Source organism: Elgaria multicarinata, chromosome 4 (genome assembly GCF_023053635.1).
Source record: "Elgaria multicarinata webbii isolate HBS135686 ecotype San Diego chromosome 4, rElgMul1.1.pri, whole genome shotgun sequence".
NCBI lineage: Eukaryota > Metazoa > Chordata > Lepidosauria > Squamata > Anguidae > Elgaria > Elgaria multicarinata.
Window position 1 is genome coordinate 97,794,588 of NC_086174.1, and position 20,389 is coordinate 97,814,976.

At 45.2% G+C, this 20,389-nt stretch overlaps 1 protein-coding gene across 1 annotated transcript in view; it reads left to right on the plus strand.

Moving 5' to 3' along the window:
* Nucleotides 1–20,389, plus strand: part of SIM1 (SIM bHLH transcription factor 1) — a 62,704-nt gene that overhangs the window by 19,131 nt on the left and 23,184 nt on the right. The window contains exons 2-8 of the mRNA XM_063125760.1: nt 4,698–4,780; nt 7,345–7,434; nt 9,516–9,624; nt 9,728–9,813; nt 11,579–11,778; nt 11,868–11,974; nt 16,239–16,386. Coding sequence (XP_062981830.1) covers nt 4,698–4,780; nt 7,345–7,434; nt 9,516–9,624; nt 9,728–9,813; nt 11,579–11,778; nt 11,868–11,974; nt 16,239–16,386 — 823 coding nt within the window. The remainder of the gene's footprint in view (nt 1–4,697; nt 4,781–7,344; nt 7,435–9,515; nt 9,625–9,727; nt 9,814–11,578; nt 11,779–11,867; nt 11,975–16,238; nt 16,387–20,389) is intronic.

Consider the following 20,389-nt stretch of genomic DNA (forward strand, 5'->3'; position numbering starts at 1 on the left):
AGATCTACCTTTGGCCCACCCTTGCTCTAACCGCAACACCACAAATGGACCTATCCTAGCAGCTTCCTATCCCTCCTTGACTGGCACATGTGAACCTGCTATTGTACATTTAGGACCACAGAGCTCATCCTTCTATCTGGCTATGGCCAGGTGAGGCTTTTGTCTGAGCGGACTGAATGGATTTGAACTGGACTCTTTAAGGTCTGCTTATGCTTTGCTTGCTGCTGTCTTCAGTGTCTTGGCAAAATACGACCTCGATATTACTATTTTTGGGGTGGGTGGGGTGGGGAAAGCTACTTTTGTGGCTATTTTTGTGGTGGTGTATTCATTCAGAAATGGGTAAAAGAAAAGCCAGGATTGTGTTGGTACCTCTGTCACTGGACTCCAGGAAGGGACTTGGGCTTGTATCCAATATTAGGCTAACTTATGTCCCATTCATTGCTACTAACATTGGATAGTCCTAGTATTTTCTATACAACCCATAGTCCTAATATTTAGCCCAGGAAAGTGAGAATAAACTATAAAGGCCAAAGGATTTGATTTCGCAGCCTGGGGTTTAAGCCGATTTACCCCGACCCCTAAACAGCTGGATGTATAAACCCCCTGAAATGCCAAAGTACATCATGGATGCGTAAACCATGTGAAAGATAATGCAATACTATTTATTTGCTACCACCTGTACCTCCCAATAGCCAAAGCTCTCTGGTTGATTGACAAGAGTTAAAACTCAAAATTGCAGCATGATAAAATATAAAACCTTTGAAAGTTAAAAACTAAGTTAAAAACCAGAGTACAAGCCAGCAGTAGTGTAAAACTCTTTTTTTTTTTTTTATGGAAACAAAACAAAAAACAATCAAAGCTGAAGGACTAAAAACTAACTAAAATGAATCCTATCAATATCTACTCAAATAAGTGGCTTTGAGTTCAATGGGACTTTCTTCATGGGACGTGTATCTAAGACTGCAGCTTTCCTTTGTTTCCCACTGAGCCTTACTTCTGAATAATCTGGCATAGGTGTCAGGCTGTAACTCTGCTTAGATCCGAGTGCGCTTCGTTTTAAATGGGTTCTGGACTTGGCTGTCCGGTAGGGAATAAGGGATGGCTGCGGAACAACCAAGGAAGACTCGCCCAGCATCAGTGTTTATGGGGCAGAGGGTCAACATGCAGAAAGGTGAAAAAGGCGGGTGATTTGGTTGAAGGTGTGTATATGAATGGGAATGCCATTCCAGACATGTGTACTCAAGTCTTCCAAGTATGTAGTTAGGGTTTATGCAACTTTATGCAGGGCACACTGGGGATAAACATCAGGACAATGCCAGATCATCACCATCATCATCATCATCATCATCATCATCATCATCACCACCACCTCCTTAATAGAATGTTTCTAGGCCTCATGGTTCTAAAGAAACAAAGGCCTGGTTCAGACAACATGCTAAACCATGGTTAAGCAGCATGGTTTAGCGTGTTGTCTGAACCAGGCCATCGCGTTTGTTTAAAATCTGAGCCTGGGACTGCTTTATGGTTCATGCTCCGTCAGGTAACGTCTCCGCCTGCAATGGGTTGTCCTCACGTGTGTGTAAAAAGACAACAAACCCAAGGAAATGCGAGGCTCTATGGTGAAGACACGACGTGCCAATCGCAGGGGGTGGGGAGAGCGGGAGGGGGAAATGGAGAGGGCTGATGCGAGGAGGAGGAAGAAGAAGAGGGCTTGTGGGGAGGCCCGGTGTTTGTGTAGCCCAGGCACAGTCTTTAGCCGGATTTAGCTGCGTCAGCATCAAGAGGAAGCTCTTTCGGCTCTTGTTTTCAATTCTAAACCCACTTACGTGGACGTAATGGGATGAGACGACTTCAATGGGACTTCACTTTCAAGAAAATAGTGTTTTAGAATCCAGGCGTATGAAAGTCAGGATGAGTGTGTAGCGGAGGTGTGCTGAGGTTACATGGTGCATATTTCTTGTTGGGATGGTCTTGCCTGGCTCGATCCACCAGTAAAGGCCACGCTCTTGGGTTTCTCGTCTTTGGCTTTCAGCAGTATTTTCTTGGTTGTTTTTGGTGCAAGTCCCATCGAAGTAAAATCAGATTCAAAAGCTAAAGCACACTGCTAAAGCTTTTCTTTGAAAACCGTCCTATTTATTCGCACTAGAAGCTGCTTCCGAATAAATTATGTTTGTTGGGATCGCAGCAGGTCAACCCCAAGTGTTTCGATTTAACCCGGTTGCTGAAAGCATTTCATAAAAAGGGGAAACCCGATCGGTTTTCGGAAGAGGGGGGTGAAATCGGGAGGCAAGGAGTAATGGCAATGAAAAGGGCATTGCATACAAATAAAGGAATCTTCGATTTCACACGCCGCCTCCTTTCCTTTTGTGAAGCCAGAGAAACCAAGACACCGTTATTTCAGAGATATTGTAGAAGGGTTGCTGATCCGCCTGGACCTGGATCTACTGTTGGAGGCTGAGGTTGCTTGTGGGGTATCAATTTATTCCGTCAGAAAGAACGGGGGTGGGGGTGGGGAGCAACTCCGTTTATTTATTTCTTGTATTGCTATACCGCCTTTCTGGGACCAGCCAAGGCGGTTTACAAAAATTTCGGGGCAGAAAAAAAGCACAATCAAATACAAACAGTTGTGGTTTATGGAGAAAGGAGGAGGGGAAGGGGGAAGAGGGCGAGTTAATTGACAGGGGTGGGAGAGACAAATTCCTAGGTGCCCCTCATGAGTTACTGGCCGTGTTCAGAAGACACCTTAAACCATGGCTTTAACCACAACGAATAGACATTGTCAAGCCGCAACTTTCTCCTCAAGACAGAGAAGAATGGAGCGCGCTCTGAAAACTAAAGGAAGGGGGCTTCTTTGGAAGATTTCAGGGTCCCGATCCTACAGGACAGCCAGACTTGGTCCAGCCTGGGGAGAGGCAGGGGGACCCGAACAAGTTGACCCTGAATGAGCATGGATTAGGGGTTTGTATAGGAGATGACTGAGGAGGTGACGCTGCTGGCGGAAGACTGTTGCTGACCTGGCAGTATTGCGTGACAGGCGCCCGATCATCTCTCCATAGTAGGGATGTGCTCCGCTTCTAATCGGACCGGCGAATTAGAAGCAGAGCGGGGGGGGGGGGGCTTCGCCTTGGTGAAGAGGATCGAGGTGAAGGCGGATCCTTCGCTTCGATCCGGAGCTCCGCCGGAAAGGTAAGTGGGGTTTACCGGGCCCTGCCGCTGTCGCTGTCGCCCATGCGGCGACAGCGGCAGGGCCCAGTAAACCCCCCTCCTCTCCCTTACCTGCCTCCGTCCGCGGTCCCTCGGCTTCTTCAATTGAGCCCGTGGCTCAACCAGGAAGTCTAGGCCGCACTTGCGGCCCAGACTTCCTGGCTGAACCGCGGGCTCAATTGAAGAAGCCGACGGACCGCGGACGGAGGCAGGTAAGGCCCCCCTCCCCCTTGGTCCCTTACCAGGCTCTGCTGCTGTCACTGCACGGGCGGCGACGGCGGCAGGGCCGGGTAACCCCCCCCCGCCCTCCTCTCCCGGCCTTACCTGGCACCACTCCCCTCCACTGCGGAGCTCCGATTCGGAGCTGGAGCTCCGCGGCGAAGAGGAGCGGAGTATGGGCGGAGCGGCGCGGAGCGGGCTGATCCGAAATTTTTGGATCGGCCTGCGGGGTGGAGCGGGGGGTCCGTGCACACCCCTACTCCATAGTACATTCGTCCTTCGGGAATTGTGATGGATTTGCCACCCGCTGCGTGTTTCCTCAAACGCCAGTCCCACTATGTTAATCGAGATTTGCAAGCTGATCCTAGGCTTTATTTATTTATTTATTTTACTTTGAATAAATTCCCATTGAGGCAGCCTGGGAGTAAGTTCCGGAGCTAAGAGAACAGGAGATTTCAGCCCCATTGGGAAAGAAACAAAAAACCACACCGCCATCCCAATACAATTCCTTTGATATGAAATCTGCAAACAGACATCTACTATTTTGGGTGGGTAGGTGGGTTTATAGCCTCACCTATTCCTTCTTGCTGTTGCTGTTATGTTATTTGGGCAGTGGAATGATAATAATCACACAACATGTGTAGATCACAAGAGCTGGACACTTGTTAACATTTAGTGTAATGCTTTGATTTGTGGTTCAATGCAAGACTGTTTGATGTCCCTTCCCGCAAGCTCTCTATCTTTCCAGGGCATTCCAATCGAAATGGGTTTTGTTTACCACATTTTCTGCAGAGAAATTGGTATCAGCATACCAGAATTTGGGTTGGACTCCCCGTCCCAATAGAAAATGCAATAGAATTGCGAACAGAATTGCCATTTAAGGGAGTGGTTTGAGGTTGGAATGACTGAACTTTGGTAAATTTAGCCTGCAATTCTAGGTAAGTCCCATTCAATTCAATGCACAGGAACAGGCCATTAGCTGCATGTGAACCTAGCCAAACTACATATATGTCTGGAAGTTATAGTACAGCCTTCTCAGTCTGGTGCTCTTCCATTGTGTTGGACTACAGTTCCCACCATCCCCAGCCAACATGTAGCTGTAGTCCAACACATCTTGAGGGTACCAGGTTGGGGAAGGCTGCAATGATGTTTAGCAGTGGCGTTCAGGCCAAAATGTTCCCCCATACCCTTCTGTAAAGAGAAACAGTCTCAGAAACCTCTATCAGGACCCTCATACTGGGTCTCTTTCTGGCTAACTCATTGTGTCTCAACAGGACTTGGAGAAGCTTGGGGCCACCCGACTCGAACCAGCCCTTTGGACAATGTTGGGCGCGAGCTGGGATCCCATCTTTTGCAGGTACTTGAACCCTGGACAGCAGCACTTCCTTCCCTACTGGTGGTTCTGACAGGACAATCACCAAGCCAGCTGAGAGGACAGGGTTGCCCTGCGGGCAATGTACATGACATTGAGCCTTCCCCAAGTGGCTGCCTTCCAGATGTTTTGGACTACAAATCCCAGGATTCCTAGCCATTGCCCATGGTGGTTGGGGCTGATGGGAGTTGTAGTCCAAAACATCTGGAGGGCACCTGGTTGGGGGAAACTGCATTATGGGATGTACATTAACATTCTAAGAGTTCCAAGGTTTTCAAAGAACTGTTAGTGCAGCAGGCTTAGGGCGAAATTTATTTATTTATTTATTTATTTATTACATTTCTATACCGCCCAATAGCCGGGGCTCTCTGGGCGGTTCACAAAAATAGAACTGTATGCTTTTGGCAGAAGGAAGTGCCACAGAGAGGTGAGTTTCAAAGCGTTGGTCAACTGTTAGATTGTGTGGGAATGAGAACAAGATAGTATCTGAATGGCAGGTCAGTGTGACCCCGGAAGACTCTCATGTAGTCTATCTGACTTTTGCTTTCTTTAGATCCTTTTTATTTATTATTTATTTATTATTATTTATTTTATTTATTACATTTTTATACCGCCCAATAGCCAAAGCTCTCTCGGCAGTTCACAGCTCTCTGGGCAGTTTTCCTTTCATTTGGTTTCATTAAAAAAAAACAATGTATAAATGCAAGGAAAGAAAAGGCAAGCTGTAGTCTTTGAACCTCCTTAGCTCTTGGCTGCAAGAGTTCTAGCTTCATTTTAAATGATTTTGCATCCCCACCATGAGTCATCATTGATGTATTATGGCATCCTTTCCTAACCTAGTGCCCTCTAGACATTTTAGACTACAATTCCAATCATCCCTGACCACTGGCCATGCTGTCTGGGGCTGGTGGGAGATAGGGTTTTAAAAGCAATCTGTTAGTGCAACAGGCTTTGGGAGAAATAGAGGTGTATGCTTTCGGTGGGAAGAGGAGCAACAGAGAAGGGAGTTTCAAAGTGTTGGCCAACTGTTAGATTGTGTGCGAATGCCATTACATTTGAGAGCAAGACATGAATAGTATCTGAACAGGTTGGAAGGCTGGTATATTGATTCCAATCTCCATCCAAGCTCCTGAAACAGACTAAACATTTACATCAGGTTGGCAAATTCTGGCCCTCTAGACGTTCTGGCCTACAACTCCCAACAGCCTTAGCCATCATGGCCAATGGTGAAGGATCCTGGGAGCTGTAGGTCAGAACATCTGGAGGGCCACCCTTTACATGCTAAGGAAATAGCTGCAGTGTTCCTGGCATTTTGCCCTTTTGTCCTCTCTGTGTTGCTTATTAAAAGCTCATAAAATAAGTAGCTGGAAATGATACAGTTGCCTTCAGTCAGGCCAATGGGACGGTCTGCTTCGGAATTTGTGGAGGATTTTGTATCAGAGCAACAGGGAGGCATTGCTCAGTGGTTGAGTTCATCACTATTTTTCCTGCAGAAGGTCCCAGTTTCAAGCTGTGGCATTGTCAAGTTCAAAAGATCAGGGCCAGATCTACACTTTGTGTCAAATCATTATGATCCCACCATGGTAATGCTTATATCCCTCTTGTGTAGTTCCACCTTGTAGGACACACGACATTGGTTGCGGTATTTTGGATAATGTGGAATAAGAAACAGGAAATAACACAATGAGAGCGGAATATGAAATGTGTAATCTGCCCCAACAGTGCTCAGTGCACTTCAATACAGTGGTGTAGATCTAGCTCAGATAGCAGCAGGTGATGAGAAAGAAAGGCATCTCCCTGGAACCTGGAGATTCCCCACCAGTCAGAGTAGACAGACTTTATCAAAGAGGATAAATAATCTGATGTGGTTTAAGGGAGATTATTTCTGTGATGTCTGGAGAACTTGGAAGCCTGGCTGGAAGAGTTGGTGCTATGAATGATCCTTATGCATTTTCTATACATTTACTTTGCAACCCTATGCATATAGAAATAAGTCCTAGTGAGTTTAGTGGGGCTTACTCCCAGGTAAGTGGGTACAGGATTGCACTCTACCATTCAAAGGCATAAAACAACTGCGATGTAAGGCTAGTCTACTAGATCCCTAGATTAGAATTCCCAGTTTTCCTAGGGGATATGGCATGCCTGTTTACCTAGCAAAATAACTCTCCTGGTATAGATTATGTTTAATAGAGCAATCCTAGACATTTCTACTCAGAATGAAGGCCCATTAAGTTCAATGAGATCTATTCCCAGTCTCCCAGGTAAGTGGCCACCAAGTGTCTTTAGGATCAGAGTTTAAACTGCTGAGGGCTCTTCTTTAACAGAGAAGGGGGATATTTTGCATTTGTTTTCCATGTTCTTGCTGTATCAAACCATTGCTAAGTCTCTGAAAATGATCTTCTCCTGCCCACATGAGACACATTGCCCACGGGAGCAAGATTGCATAGTTGTTTCAGGGCTATGGGAGGGTTGTTTAATCTTCACAGCGAAAGCCACCAATGAATGGATGGAGTAGACTTCATCGCTTTTTTTTATCCCTTTCCTTGTAGACTTTGGATGGTTTCATATTTGTGGTAGCTCCAGATGGCAAGATCATGTACATCTCCGAGACAGCCTCTGTTCATTTGGGTTTGTCACAGGTATGTGATTGATTCTGGCAGAACTGACATAAAGAGGGGCAGGAGGTCATGAAAGACACTGATCCTTTGATGGGATATGTTTATATCCAATCCTGAACATCTGGGGAACAAGGCGGCCAAAATGAAGCCAAGGCCAATCCATTAGCAGAAATCCTATGCATGGGTTGTTCTCCAATGTTAGTCTTATTTAGAGTAGACCCATTGAAATGTATGGGAATTAAGTGAGACTAACATTGGATACAACCCCATTTTTACAAGTTAGGCTGCAATCCTATGCACACTTACCCAGGAGTAAGCCCCACTGAAAATAGAGGGATTTACTTCTGAGTAACATGTCTAGAATTAGCTCATTTGACTTCAGCAAGTATTACATTCAGGTAAGTAATTCTTAAGGACACACACACATTTATTTATGAGTATCGGTGCATTGAACTCAGTTACATTTGCTAATGAAGAAATGTGCATAGATGGTGCTTTTAAGTCCCACTGAAAGCGACTTCAGTGCAGTGGTGCCATTTGGGCAGGATTTTGGGTCTGAAGTCCAGGGCCCCACTCCACACAACAAGCAGGAAGACCACCAAATGCATCAGGGCGGACTCACCACATTTTGAAGTAAATGCGACCCTGACAGTCAACTCCAATTGGGAAGCCCCACAGTGGCATTCCCCCCCCCCCCGGAAATGTCCATAGGTTTGAAGCTTGGGAGTAAGTCAAGGTACATTTTTAGAATGTAAGCCTGAGGGTAGGGACTGTCTTCTTTATTGATAAATTGTAAGCCACTCCGAGAGCCTTTTGGCTGAGGTGCGGGATAAAAATACTCTAAATAAATAAATAAATAAGTCACTCAGGTGGACTTACTGGTTGCAGTGAACAAACGTATGGACCAGCTCCAGAGCTCCTGCTAATGCTATCCTAGGCACACTGAGTTGGATGTAAAGTCCCACTGAACTCAATGATCTAGGTGTATCTAGGGGGCGGGGGGGGGAATCTACACTACTACTTTTAAAGCGCTTTAAAGCACTTTGAAAATGTTTTGAAAACTGTATATGCAGTGTGTCCTGGGCCCCAACAGTTACCAAAACTGTTATAAAGTGCTTTAAAGCACTTTAAAGCAGTAGTGTAGATCCTGCCTAGGCTATACAACTACAGATGACAGATGGGGGATGCTTTCTTTGCTATGAAGGAGCATTCAGTCGTGTACATAACCACCCACCATGCAGTCTGAAGTGCATGCCACCTCAATGAAAGCTAGGCTTTTGAAAAAACATGCATAGAATCTGCTCACAGGCCCAGTTAACCCAGAAATAGGTGCCTCACAAATTATTTCTGCCAAGTAATGAATTAGGATTGGGTGCCAGTCCTGTCACTTAAGAGCTGTATCTTGTTTTGTTTTTCTTCATCTAGCCAGGCTTCTGTGCATGATGAGCTGATAACAGGAGGAAATTTAGCTCGTGAAGCTTTGACCCATCACTTCCATTGCAGTAGTAAAAGCTTCACCTACTGAATTTCTACTTGTTGGGTGTAGACAGCTAATAGTTGTGGGGGTGGGGGGAATGGCAGCTGTTTCTTCTGTTTATAGCCATTCTTCAATATGCTTACTCAGGTGGGAGCTCCAAGAGACATAGGCTTGAGATTGCCCCCTTACTGTTCAGTCTAAGGCAACTTCCCCCATGCTGCCTGGGAATTATGGGAGTTTTAGTCCAACACATCTGGGTCGGAGAAGCTGGCCTAAGGCAGGGGTGGGCAACCTGTGGGTTGTTGGTCTCGAACTCCTATAATCCCCAGCCAGTATGGTAAATGGTCAGGGATAATGTTAGTCCAACAAACATCTAGAGGGACAAAGTCTCCCCAAACCTGGTTTAAAGTCTCCAAGTATCCAGGAAAATGGCCAAGCTATTGTCTTGCTTGGATTCGATCGGTCGTGTGAATCAGTATCCTTCACTGGTGCGTCAAAGGCATAGACAAGAACGGAAGAGCTGCTTTTTGGGGCGTGGATGGCTGAGATCATCCAGGCACTGAATGGGCAGGCTGTGTCGATGGCAATCAAGATGCACCGCCTTTTCCCGGTTCCTCTCTTGCAGGTAGAGCTGACCGGCAACAGCATTTACGAGTACATCCATCCAGCCGATCACGACGAGATGACCGCTGTTCTCACCGCCCATCAGCCCTACCATTCCCACTTCGTTCAGGGTAAAGTTAACCGGGTAAAGCAGCGGGCGGGAAGGGGAAGACACGGCCGGCGGCAGCAAGCGGCCTCTTCCTTGACATGCGCGTTATGCCCCTTGTCTCCTAGAGTACGAGATCGAGCGCTCCTTCTTCCTAAGGATGAAATGCGTCTTGGCCAAGAGGAACGCGGGCCTGACCTGCGGCGGCTACAAGGTGGGTGGGCACAAGAGGGCCAACTAGTGGCTGACCCGAGAACTGCGCGCATCCGGGCTGGCGGAGGGCGAGATGCGCGCGTCTGCAAACCTTCACTGATATGGATCATCACGGCTGGAGTGCGCTTCAGCGCTTGCCCACCTCGATTTGGCAGTAAATCCCATCCTTTCCTCTGGCACTTCATTTCAATTAAGTCTGAGATTACGTGCACACTTATTTGGGGGGAAAGTCCCGCATAGTGAGATTTACCTCTGAGTAAACACGGATAGGATTAGTTTCTAAGGTTGCAGTCCTCTGCATACTTGGGAGTAAAGTCCCTTGAAATCTGCTTAAGCCCCAGCGCTTTCGATGGGATTTCAGTTGAAAGAACGACGTGAATCCCACCCATACAGAAAACAAGACTGCAATCCTTACCGTTCTTACCAGGGAGTAAGTCGAAGGGACTTACTTCTGAGTAAATGTTCATTGGATGTGCATCCTGATCATATGGATTAGTCTTCCCCAACCTGAATGTTTGGGACTCCCATCAGTCCTTGGCCAGCAAGGCCAATGGTTACAGATGCTGGGAATTGTAGTTCAAAATATTTGGGGGAAAGCAGGTTGGGGAAGACTGGTTTGAATGTTTATTTGGAAGTAAGTTCCTGTGAATTCAAGGTCACTTATTCCCAAGTAAGTGTGCAAAGGATTGTGCTGTAGATTTATTTCAGAGTAACGGTATTTCGAGTATTTATTAAAATAAATATTAAAATTATTTATATCACGCCCTATATCCCAAGGATATCAGGGCTGCTTAATGCTGCCATCTTATGCACACTTTCCTGCAAGAAGGTCCCATTGGACTTCATGGGACTTATTTCTGAGGAGATATGCATTGCATTTCACTGTAACAAGACCTTAGAGTGCTCTCTTGGCATAAGGAGTACCTTTCTCTGTTAGGGTGCAATCCAATGCATATTTAAACAGAAAAAAGTCATACAACTCCCAGCATTCCCCAGCCAACCATGCTATACTATTTTCCTGCAAGTAAGCAATATTAAACTCATTGGGGTTACTTCTGAGTAGAGGCAAAATGTCTTCCACATACCTCAAACATAATACTTTTCTATGGAGATTATTTACACAGTGACCTGAGAGTCATCACGTAACAGGCTGGTTTGGACATGTATGTACGTCACCTGAATACTGCACAGTTGATGATGACTGAATGTCATTGATTTCATTCAATAGACTCAAGTAGCTGAGATGGTCTAGCGGTATGTTTTTATGACGATGATGTGATTAATATAATTGCTAATGATAATGATTAAAAATAAATAATAGGTTTTTTAAAACAACAACAATAACACAATGCCTTTATTCGGACTATAGCAGCAATGCCTTTATTAGGGCCAACTAAAATGTCACAAAATATTGTGCAAGCTGATTTCGCTGAGAAGCATTATTTGTGAGGTGAGGTGGTGATACCAAAGTTCTGTTTGTAATCGCACATTCAGATATGCAAGTCATCCCTTGGAACTGGAGTTATCATGTGATGAGCATGGATGTATGAACCGAGCCTGTGTGACAATCATGTTTACTGTGAAACAAGTCCACCATGTTTAGTGGGCCTTGCTCCCTAATTAGCATGTTTAGGATTGCCATTGGTGTGATTTCTATTTGCGTTTGTGTGTGTGTGTGTGTGGATATGAACTATCTCACAGATTACTGTCAGGTCTGGCAACAACAAATTCCCATTGACTTGGATGAACCTCTGTGCCTCGGACAGGTCATTCATTGCAGCGGCTACCTAAAGATCCGCCAGTACAGCCTGGACATGTCTCCCTTTGATGGCTGCTACCAAAATGTGGGCTTGGTGGCTGTGGGCCACTCCCTGCCCCCCAGTGCCGTGACGGAGATCAAGCTGCACAGCAACATGTTCATGTTCCGGGCCAGCCTGGACATGAAACTCATCTTCCTTGATTCACGGTAGGTCAGCCCCACGGCTTACTTTGCCCTTGTCTGGCAGCGCTAAATCCAAGCAACCCACCCACAGCCTCACTTTCTCTCCTTGGCAGGGTAGCTGAGCTGACGGGTTATGAGCCTCAGGACCTGATCGAGAAGACGCTGTACCACCATGTCCATGGCTGCGACACCTTCCACTTGCGCTGTGCTCATCACCTGTGTAAGGAGCCTCTTTCCCTTATCACCCATAGCACCCTTGAAGCCCCAGCTGAGGCAGGTTGACTCAGAAGTAACCCATGCTGAGTTCAATGGGACTTACTTCCAAGTCCCAAGCCACTGCTTGGGACTTGGAAGTAAGTTTAGTAGGACAAGGGTTCCCACCAGTTTAGTAGGACAAGGGTTGCCTTAGGATTTCAGCATCTTTCACTTTGAGAGGGGAGAAAGGAGAGAAAACACAAAAATAGGACATATTTCCCCAGAAGCTGAAAAGTAATCTGCCATTCCCCTGCAATCTGAGGCAGGTGAGGAAGGTCAGGGAGAGATGAGTTGGCATCTATTACTATGAATTTTCGGAACAGTGGCATTTTGAAGGTATTGCTTTGCTTAGGGCTAATGCTGCTGCAGTCACCAAAAAGTCTTTACTACTGTTGAATATGACTTCTTCCAGTGTAAGTTCTCCCTACTGCCATCACCACAGCTTCAGTACCACTAGTAATGTTGTTAGCGGTAGTAGTTAGGCCTTCATCTGAAGTTCCATTTAGCTTTTGTATCCACAGGCTGTGATCCTAAGGCATCTGAATACAAACACAAGGACTAAACAGTCACAAAACCACAAAGGCTGCAACCCTATCTACTAGGGGTGGACAGAAGATAGATCTCAATCTACTGGCAGATGTCTTGAGTGGTTTATAGTAGATCAGCAGGGAGTCCCAATTATTTAGAAAGAATAACACTGAAATGACTCCTTCCTCTGCAAGTTATACTGCTGAAACCAATAAAATTTAGGGCGGGGATAGATCTGGAAGGTGCCAGGTCACCTGCTTCTAGCTTAAGATAGCCAGGAGTGGAAATTTTGTGCAAAGGACTGTGAGCTTCATCCAATTTTAGGAGTCCAAACTTCTTCTTGGGCTCCAAATTCTTTAATTTGAAGTGTATGCCTTTTGCAATAGGATTTTATTTGTGGATTCTAGGGGTTCTATACACTCTTTACCTAGGAGTGAGCTGAGTACACCTGCATAAGATTGTGCTGTAATTTGCTGATGGTAAATCTTGGATTTACGGCGGCAGAGCCCGGTAAGGGACCATGGGGGAGGGGGGCCTTACCTGCCTCCGTCCGCGGTCCTTCGGCTTCTTCAATTGAGCCCGCGGTTCAGCCAGGAAGTCTGGGCCACAAGTGTGGCCTAGACTTCCTGGTTGAACTGCGGGCTCAATTGAAGAAGCCGATGGACCGCGGACGGAGGCAGGTAAGGGAGAGGAGGGGGGGTTTACCGGGCCCTGCCGCTGTTGCCGCATGGGCGACAGTGACAGCGGCAGGGCCCGGTAAACCCCACTTACCTTTCCAGCGGAGCTCCAGATCGAGGCGAAGGATCCGCCTTCACCTCGATCCTCTTCGCCACGCTCCGCCGGCCCCCCAATCCTCTTCGCCTCTGCCTTAAGGGCAGGCAAAGCCCCCCGCTCCGCTTCTAATTCGCCGGTCCGATTAGAAGCAGAGCACATCCCTATTCAAAGAGGAATTTACTCTATCCGAAGTACAGTGGATAGCATTGTGTGTGTGTGTGTGTGTGTGTGTGTGTGTGTGTGTGTGTGGATTCAGTGTCAGAGATTTCTGATATTATTATTTTTTTAGCATGTTTTCCAAAAGAATCTCAGGCCTATTAAGGTCATAAAATATCTAACTCCATCCCTCAAAAAGATTTATTTTTAGTAAGCAAGGAACAACATGCAGTCTCCCATTCTGGCCTGCCCCTACTTCAGAATTGCTTTACGATGTGTTAAGGGTGGTTGATGGAATACATTTGGCATGAATATGTTATATGATTTGGAAATGGAATCTTCTCTCAACCCTGGTATGAGTGAGAATTTCTTCAACAGGAGGTCTTTTTGGGTTTGATCCAGAATTATTCAAATCAATGGAAATTTTGGTGAGACGCGCATACCCCACTAATAATAATAATAATAATAATAATAATAATAATAATAATAATAATTTGGATTCAGATTGTTGCTGTATTCTTGTACCATTCAGTCTGAAGTACGATGTCTAAAACTTGGTTTTGATCCTAACTATATTTTTCAAAGGAATGTTTGGATGTAAGTGGCTTGGAACACACTTTTTCAGGGAAAATTCCATTCTCTGGTTTATGCTTGGTTTCATTCCACCACCATTCCTGCCACTTGTGTCATCTATCTCTGTGGACAGGCAGAAATTCTGCAGGCAAAACATTTTTTTTTTAAGTCGAGAAAAGTTTCACTGTTCAAGACAGAGAATGCCTGTAAGAACAACAACAAAATTATAGCTCTGTGTCCTATTGTTGACTTCAAGGCAAGTAGAAGTTAGCATATAATGATCAAAACATCGCACCAACTTAACAAGGAGGGCTGGGAATTTAAGCACTTTTAGGATGCAATCCTATACATATTTACCTGGGAGTAACTCCCATTGATTCAGTAGGACTTCCTTTGGCTAAGACATGCATGGGATTATGCTGTAACAGTCTCAGATCCAATGAATCTAGATTGTTTACTTTTCAGGCCCAACCCCATTAAATCAAAGTATATAGATTTAAATGTATGTTGCACCTTTAACAGCTGCCTTTCTGTGCACATGTATTTGAAAGTAAACTCCCAATGAAACAAATGAGACTTTTAAGTAAACAAGGTTAAGACTGACTTGCAAAAGATTTTATATTAATTTTAGCCCCCAAAACAAAATCAAGCTACATTTGAATATTTCATTTTAACTAAAATTGAGAACCAGGATATGTTGCCTGTATCTGTATTACAGATGTAAGATATTATTAAATTGAGAATTATCATTTGGTAATAATTCATTGTTAGGAAGCATTGGCATGCTGACAGAATAACTAAGTTGATGTCAGCTATTTGGACAGCCATCTGTCAGGGATACAGATACATTGCAGAGCCAGCATCGAACAGGGGCTGAACTAGATGATCTTGAAGATCCCTTCCTATTCGATGATTCCATGTTCAGTGGGGAAGAAGGTAATGACAGTTGAACCCTATAGCAGTGAAACACTATGATTCCCTTGGGCTGTAGTCCTGTAATCACTTACCTGGGAATACGTCCTGTTGTACTTAATGGGGCTTGCTTCTGAGCAGACATGTATAGGTTTGCACATTCTAATGATTACCAAGAAAAAACATTTTCTTGAGAGGCTGCAAGCATGACTTTTAACCTAGTTGCTGACATTTGTGAATACCTGTACTATAATAATAATCACATGCTAGAGACTCATGTTACATTTGATTGACAGCATGCCTGGAAAGTAGATTGAGGCAGCACAGCAGTACCGTGTACACTTACCTGGGAGTAATGCCCATTGAACTCAATGAGGCTTACTTCTGAGCAGACATAAAGGACTGCACTGTTCATGACTGGTGTGCCTTATGGTCAACATGCTGTTTACTGAAGAGGGAGCATTCACTTTCTATCATCACTATGGTAAGAGTTGTAGTGGGTGGTTGTGGTTGTGTAGGTAGATGTGATGATAGGAGAGGTAGTACTTTTGAATAGGCATAATATATCTGAGTTGTTATTTGTTGCTGTTTATGGTGTACTGATGGCTTTTTTGTAGGTTTTAATGCAATGGTGCAATCATCAAACAATACGATAACAAAAATACAAAGAACTAGTAAAGCAATGTTCAAGTGAGAATACGGAAAGGTTTTCCTTGAGAAGTTCATTGCTGATTGGTCAAGTGAAGCCAGGGAATGGACTATGAGTACTTAATGCTATATAGCCTTACTTGAAGCTAAGGCAGAGCCGGCCCTGCCATTAGGCAGAGTCAGGCAGCTGTGTCTGGTGGAAGATGCAAGGACTGGGGAGTGTTAGAGGACAGAGCTGTGTGTGCCCTAAGCTCACCTGCTTCCCTCAGGTGTGTTGGAGGATGCTACCCCCCTGCTCATGTTGTTTCAGCTGCTAGTCTGGACAGCTTCTGCTCATGAAATGGGTTGGTGGGGCAGTGAGACCATCATCTTGACTTTTGCCTCAGGCAGCAAAATGTCTTGGGCAGGCCCCAAGCTAAGGGGAAGTAGAATTGGATGGGAGACCACCCAGCTTCCTTGAACTCTTTTTTAAAAAAGAAGCAGAAGAAACAGGAGATAAGTTAAATCATTGAAATAAAATAAATGATACAAAATTAAATGGAGCCAGTACAGTGATTTGCTGATTTCCTTCCTTGAGATCACAAGAGAAATGAGGCATCATCTCCCTAAATAAAGCTGCCGTTGTCTTTCTTTTTCAGTGCTTGTGAAAGGGCAAGTCACCACGAAATACTACCGCTTCCTGGCCAAGCAAGGCGGCTGGGTCTGGGTGCAGAGCTACGCCACCATCGTTCACAACAGTCGGTCTTCACGGCCCCATTGCATCGTCAGCGTTAACTACGTGCTCACGTAAGTGCCAATCCTGGAAGGCCTCTTGCTGCATCCCGGTGGTCGATGGGGGCATCGTCCACCCAGTTTCTGCCAGTGCAGAAGTCTCATGCCAGGAGCTGTCACAGGGTGGAGTGGGGGAAGTGCTTGACAGATTGCATCAAGGATGCTCTTCTTTTCTTTTGCCTATCATGGAAGTATTTAAGGGAGGTCATAAAAAAGGGCCAATACTTCAGTCCTGCCCAAATAAAAACAACAACAACCCCAACCCCACCCTTCTTTGGCTCAGGCTTTTAGTTGACAAGGCTCATCCCACTCCATAACTTTGGTAAGAATCTAGGGAGTTCTTTCATCTGCCCGAAAGCTTTGCCCTCCTGTCTTCTTCTGTTTCTCTAGAAGGGAAAGAACAAGATTTAGGGCTTTGTCACCCCTCAAGTTTGCTCCCTCCCTGCCTCCTTACAGTCGAAGGGGCACCCTGCATTAAATAAAGTTTAATGCAGCGTAAAAGAAAGGTTTCAACGTACGGAGTTATTTATACTTAACAAACAGGACATCTGTTTTTCTTTTTCTCGGAAAAAGGGGGGAAAAAACCTGGGAGTTTGAAGTTCTTAATTTTATCCAGAGTTTCTATCAAAGCCCTGTGATTTCTTTCTTGTTCAAAGAGATGGAGCCTTACTTGGAGAGAGAGAGAAAGAGGGCTGAAGTGACCAGAAGGGGTTCAGTTAGCAAAATAATAAAATATAGGGCAAAAGGGGTGGTGGCGGCGGGTTGGGGGGGAACAATGAAAATGTTGACTTTTGCCCCACGCTCCTTATCCCATCATTGCTACTTTTTAGGCATTGCCAGAGGTAGAATTCTGCTTGGATGGTATTAGATTGTATATTCAAGGGCGATCAATGTGAATTTGTTAGCACTTATCACAGAGTACAGTGTAGTCCTATGTATATTTACTAAGATGTAAGTCCCACTGTGTCCAGTTGACAAATGTTCATAGGAATGTAGCCTTAGTTGTTGTTCTTCTGCTGCCAATATCAGAGTTGCTGGTTTAACCCCTGGCTTCTCCCTGTGGGCTGGGAAAAGCTCCCTGTGAAACCCTGCAGTCAATATAGGACAATATGGAACGAGTTGGACCAATGGTCTGTCTTGATATAAGGCAACTTTCTTTGTTCCTATCTCTGATTAATGTACAGCAGCAGCAGCAGCAGCAACAACAGGAATAGGAGAAGAGTATGGGCATCATCAGACGAGCATTTTATTGCATGCTTGTTACTGCCCATTCACGGTTTATCATGCGTCCTTTTGACAACGCCTTCTGCCTCCTGTGCCTCTCCTGCCCTTTCTGGTCTTTTGTCATGACAAAATAGACCCTGGTAAATCCGGCTTATTTTTTTAAAAGCAAAACTTGCCGCCATTTCCTGCTGTGTGCAGGAAAATCAGCACAATAAAAACACCCACTGAATGGGCTATGTGGTCGTTGCTGCTTCCTCTTTCTTTCCCTGTGTAAAGAAATCATAACTATTGTAGGACAGCAGCAGGAGGCCATGGCGATGTAGGGAAATGTGATTTCCCCAGTCTGATGATGCTGTCTAAACCTGGAAGCAGAAAATAACATTTTTGGGGGAAGAAATATTTCCTACATATTTACATATCAATGATCATGCATCTGATCAATTAGTACCACGATCCTACATCTATTATTTAGAAATGATGTAGGAAACCAACGTGAAGGTAAGTGGATATGAAGCAGGTGACACATAGGGTTGTATCTTATGGTGGCTTTGTGGTAGCCAAAAGTACTTCTGCTCATAGAAGTTGGATCACGTGATCTTTGCTGTTCCTTCAAATGATCCAAGCTCCTGCGCCCACCCCAAGAGCTGATTCTGAGGGTTGGGGTGGGGTGGGGGACCACAGAACAGTATTTTGGTGCCTTCTCCAACCTGGTGCTCTCCCAATGATACACCTTCCAATTGGCCATGCCGGCTGGGAAATGCCAGGGAATTGTAGTCCAACACATCTGGAGGGCACCAGGTGGGGGAACGGTATGTTATGGCAAAGCTACCATTGGATACAACCCCTAGAGTCTAATTTGAATGGCTCAACATGACAGTGGACAGTTCATGTTTAGAATCTTCTCCATGCTGCTGTTTGTGTGGCATCCCCCCCACCAATCCCTATGGCAGGGATGGGGAATGTGTAGCCTTCCAGATGTTGTTGGCTAGGGCTGAAGGGAGATGCAGTCCACCATCTGGAGGGCCACATGCTCTCCACCGTTGCCCTATGGGAAACCACTGCACACAAATGGTTCAAGGCGTTACGATAGTTTCCCATGTTGGAACAGTGGCAGGTGTTTCGTATGCCTTGATGCTCATATGCTTGTGTTACAGTTAGGGTGTAAGCTAACTAAAACAAAGGCACGTTTATCTCATTGCAGCTACATGTGTTTTGTCGGATTCACACTTGCATCACTGGAGATCCGTTTTGTGGATGTCACAGAAAGGAAGGATTGAATTTCTCCTATTCAGGGAAAATAGTATTTGAAAAGATTTCAGGTGCAGATTATTTGAAATCTTTGTCTGCAGTGTATGGCTGTTTCACGCAGGGATGAACATTCATATGTGAAAAATTAACTGTGCAACCCATCTGTTTCAAAATTGGTGGCATTGTAGCCCCATAGATATGAATTCAGATGAATGATGGCATCTGGAGTCAAACCAAGGGGTGGATGCACAGAAAGGGGGGGATGTGTCTGCGCCCTCTTGCAACTATAGGAGTGTGTGTGTGTATTGGGGGTGGGGTGAGATCTCTGGCTCTGCCTATGTCATGATCTCACCAAAGTGCTTCGCTTGTTTACAGGGTGTGCTTTAGTCTGGATGACAAGCTTTGACAATAAGGAGTCAGAATACTACTATGTATCTGTTTAAGATTTGTGAAATCAGTGGATGCTTACCTTCCTCAATCTGGTGCACTCCAGATGTGTTGGACCACATTTACCATTATCCCAAGCTAGCATGATGGTTCAAGATGGTGGGAACTGTAGTCCAATGCATATGGATCTGTAGATTGGAAAAGGCTATGGTTTGTTCCAGTCCACTTCACTGATTCTGAGTACTAGAGAAGCTTTCCCCAACCTGGTGATCTCCAGATGTTTTGGACTATGACTCTCAGTATTTCTGACCATTGGCCACGTTGGCTGGGGCTGATGGGAGTTGAAGTTCAAAACATCTGAAGAGCACCAGATTGGGGATAGCTGTTAGAGGATCTGGGAATGGTAGTTATTCCATTTCGGTTGATCCGGATTAGGTAACCCCAGTTTTCAGACTCACTAACTGAGAAAGTTTAGCTACTTATTGTGTAGCTGCTAACAACAATAGTGATATTTTTGTTGTTGCTACTGTGATTAAAAGCAGTGCCCAGGGGATGTTTGCGATTTGCTTTGTGCATCTAGTGGTCGAAGAGGCTGACTTTGGGTTGTGTGAGCTAATTAAAAGAGATTTTTGTATTGATTCTCTCCGGTAGCCATGAAGGAAATTGCTTGCTCTAATTTGAAGAGTGTGTGGTGCGTGGCTAGGGGAAAGGGGGATAAGCAAGCCACATTCAGCTCTACTGTAAAACCTCTAAAACCCACCCACTCTGGGTGGAACCTATTGGGCATCTTGTACCTCAGTGTCACGGTAGTGTCACTGTACCATATTTATCAAGAAATTATGACAAGGGGACTCATTAAGCTTTATAAATCAGATTTGCAGCCTCATCCACAGTTCAGGTAAACCAAAATATTTGAATTTCTGTATTTGGAGGAAGGAAAAAATGCCGCTATGCGAAGGCCAAGTACTCCGGCTGAACTCAGTTGTGGGTTGGGTAGCTTAACAAATGTTCAGAGTGATAGATGTTTTTTTTTCCTGCCTTCCCCCCTCCCCCAATATAGATTTCAGAAATATTAGGTAATGCATATCCAGCAATGCAGATTTCCTCCGCCCACCTCTGATATTTTTCTAAGGTCTCTTAACGTCACCCTGACCATTGC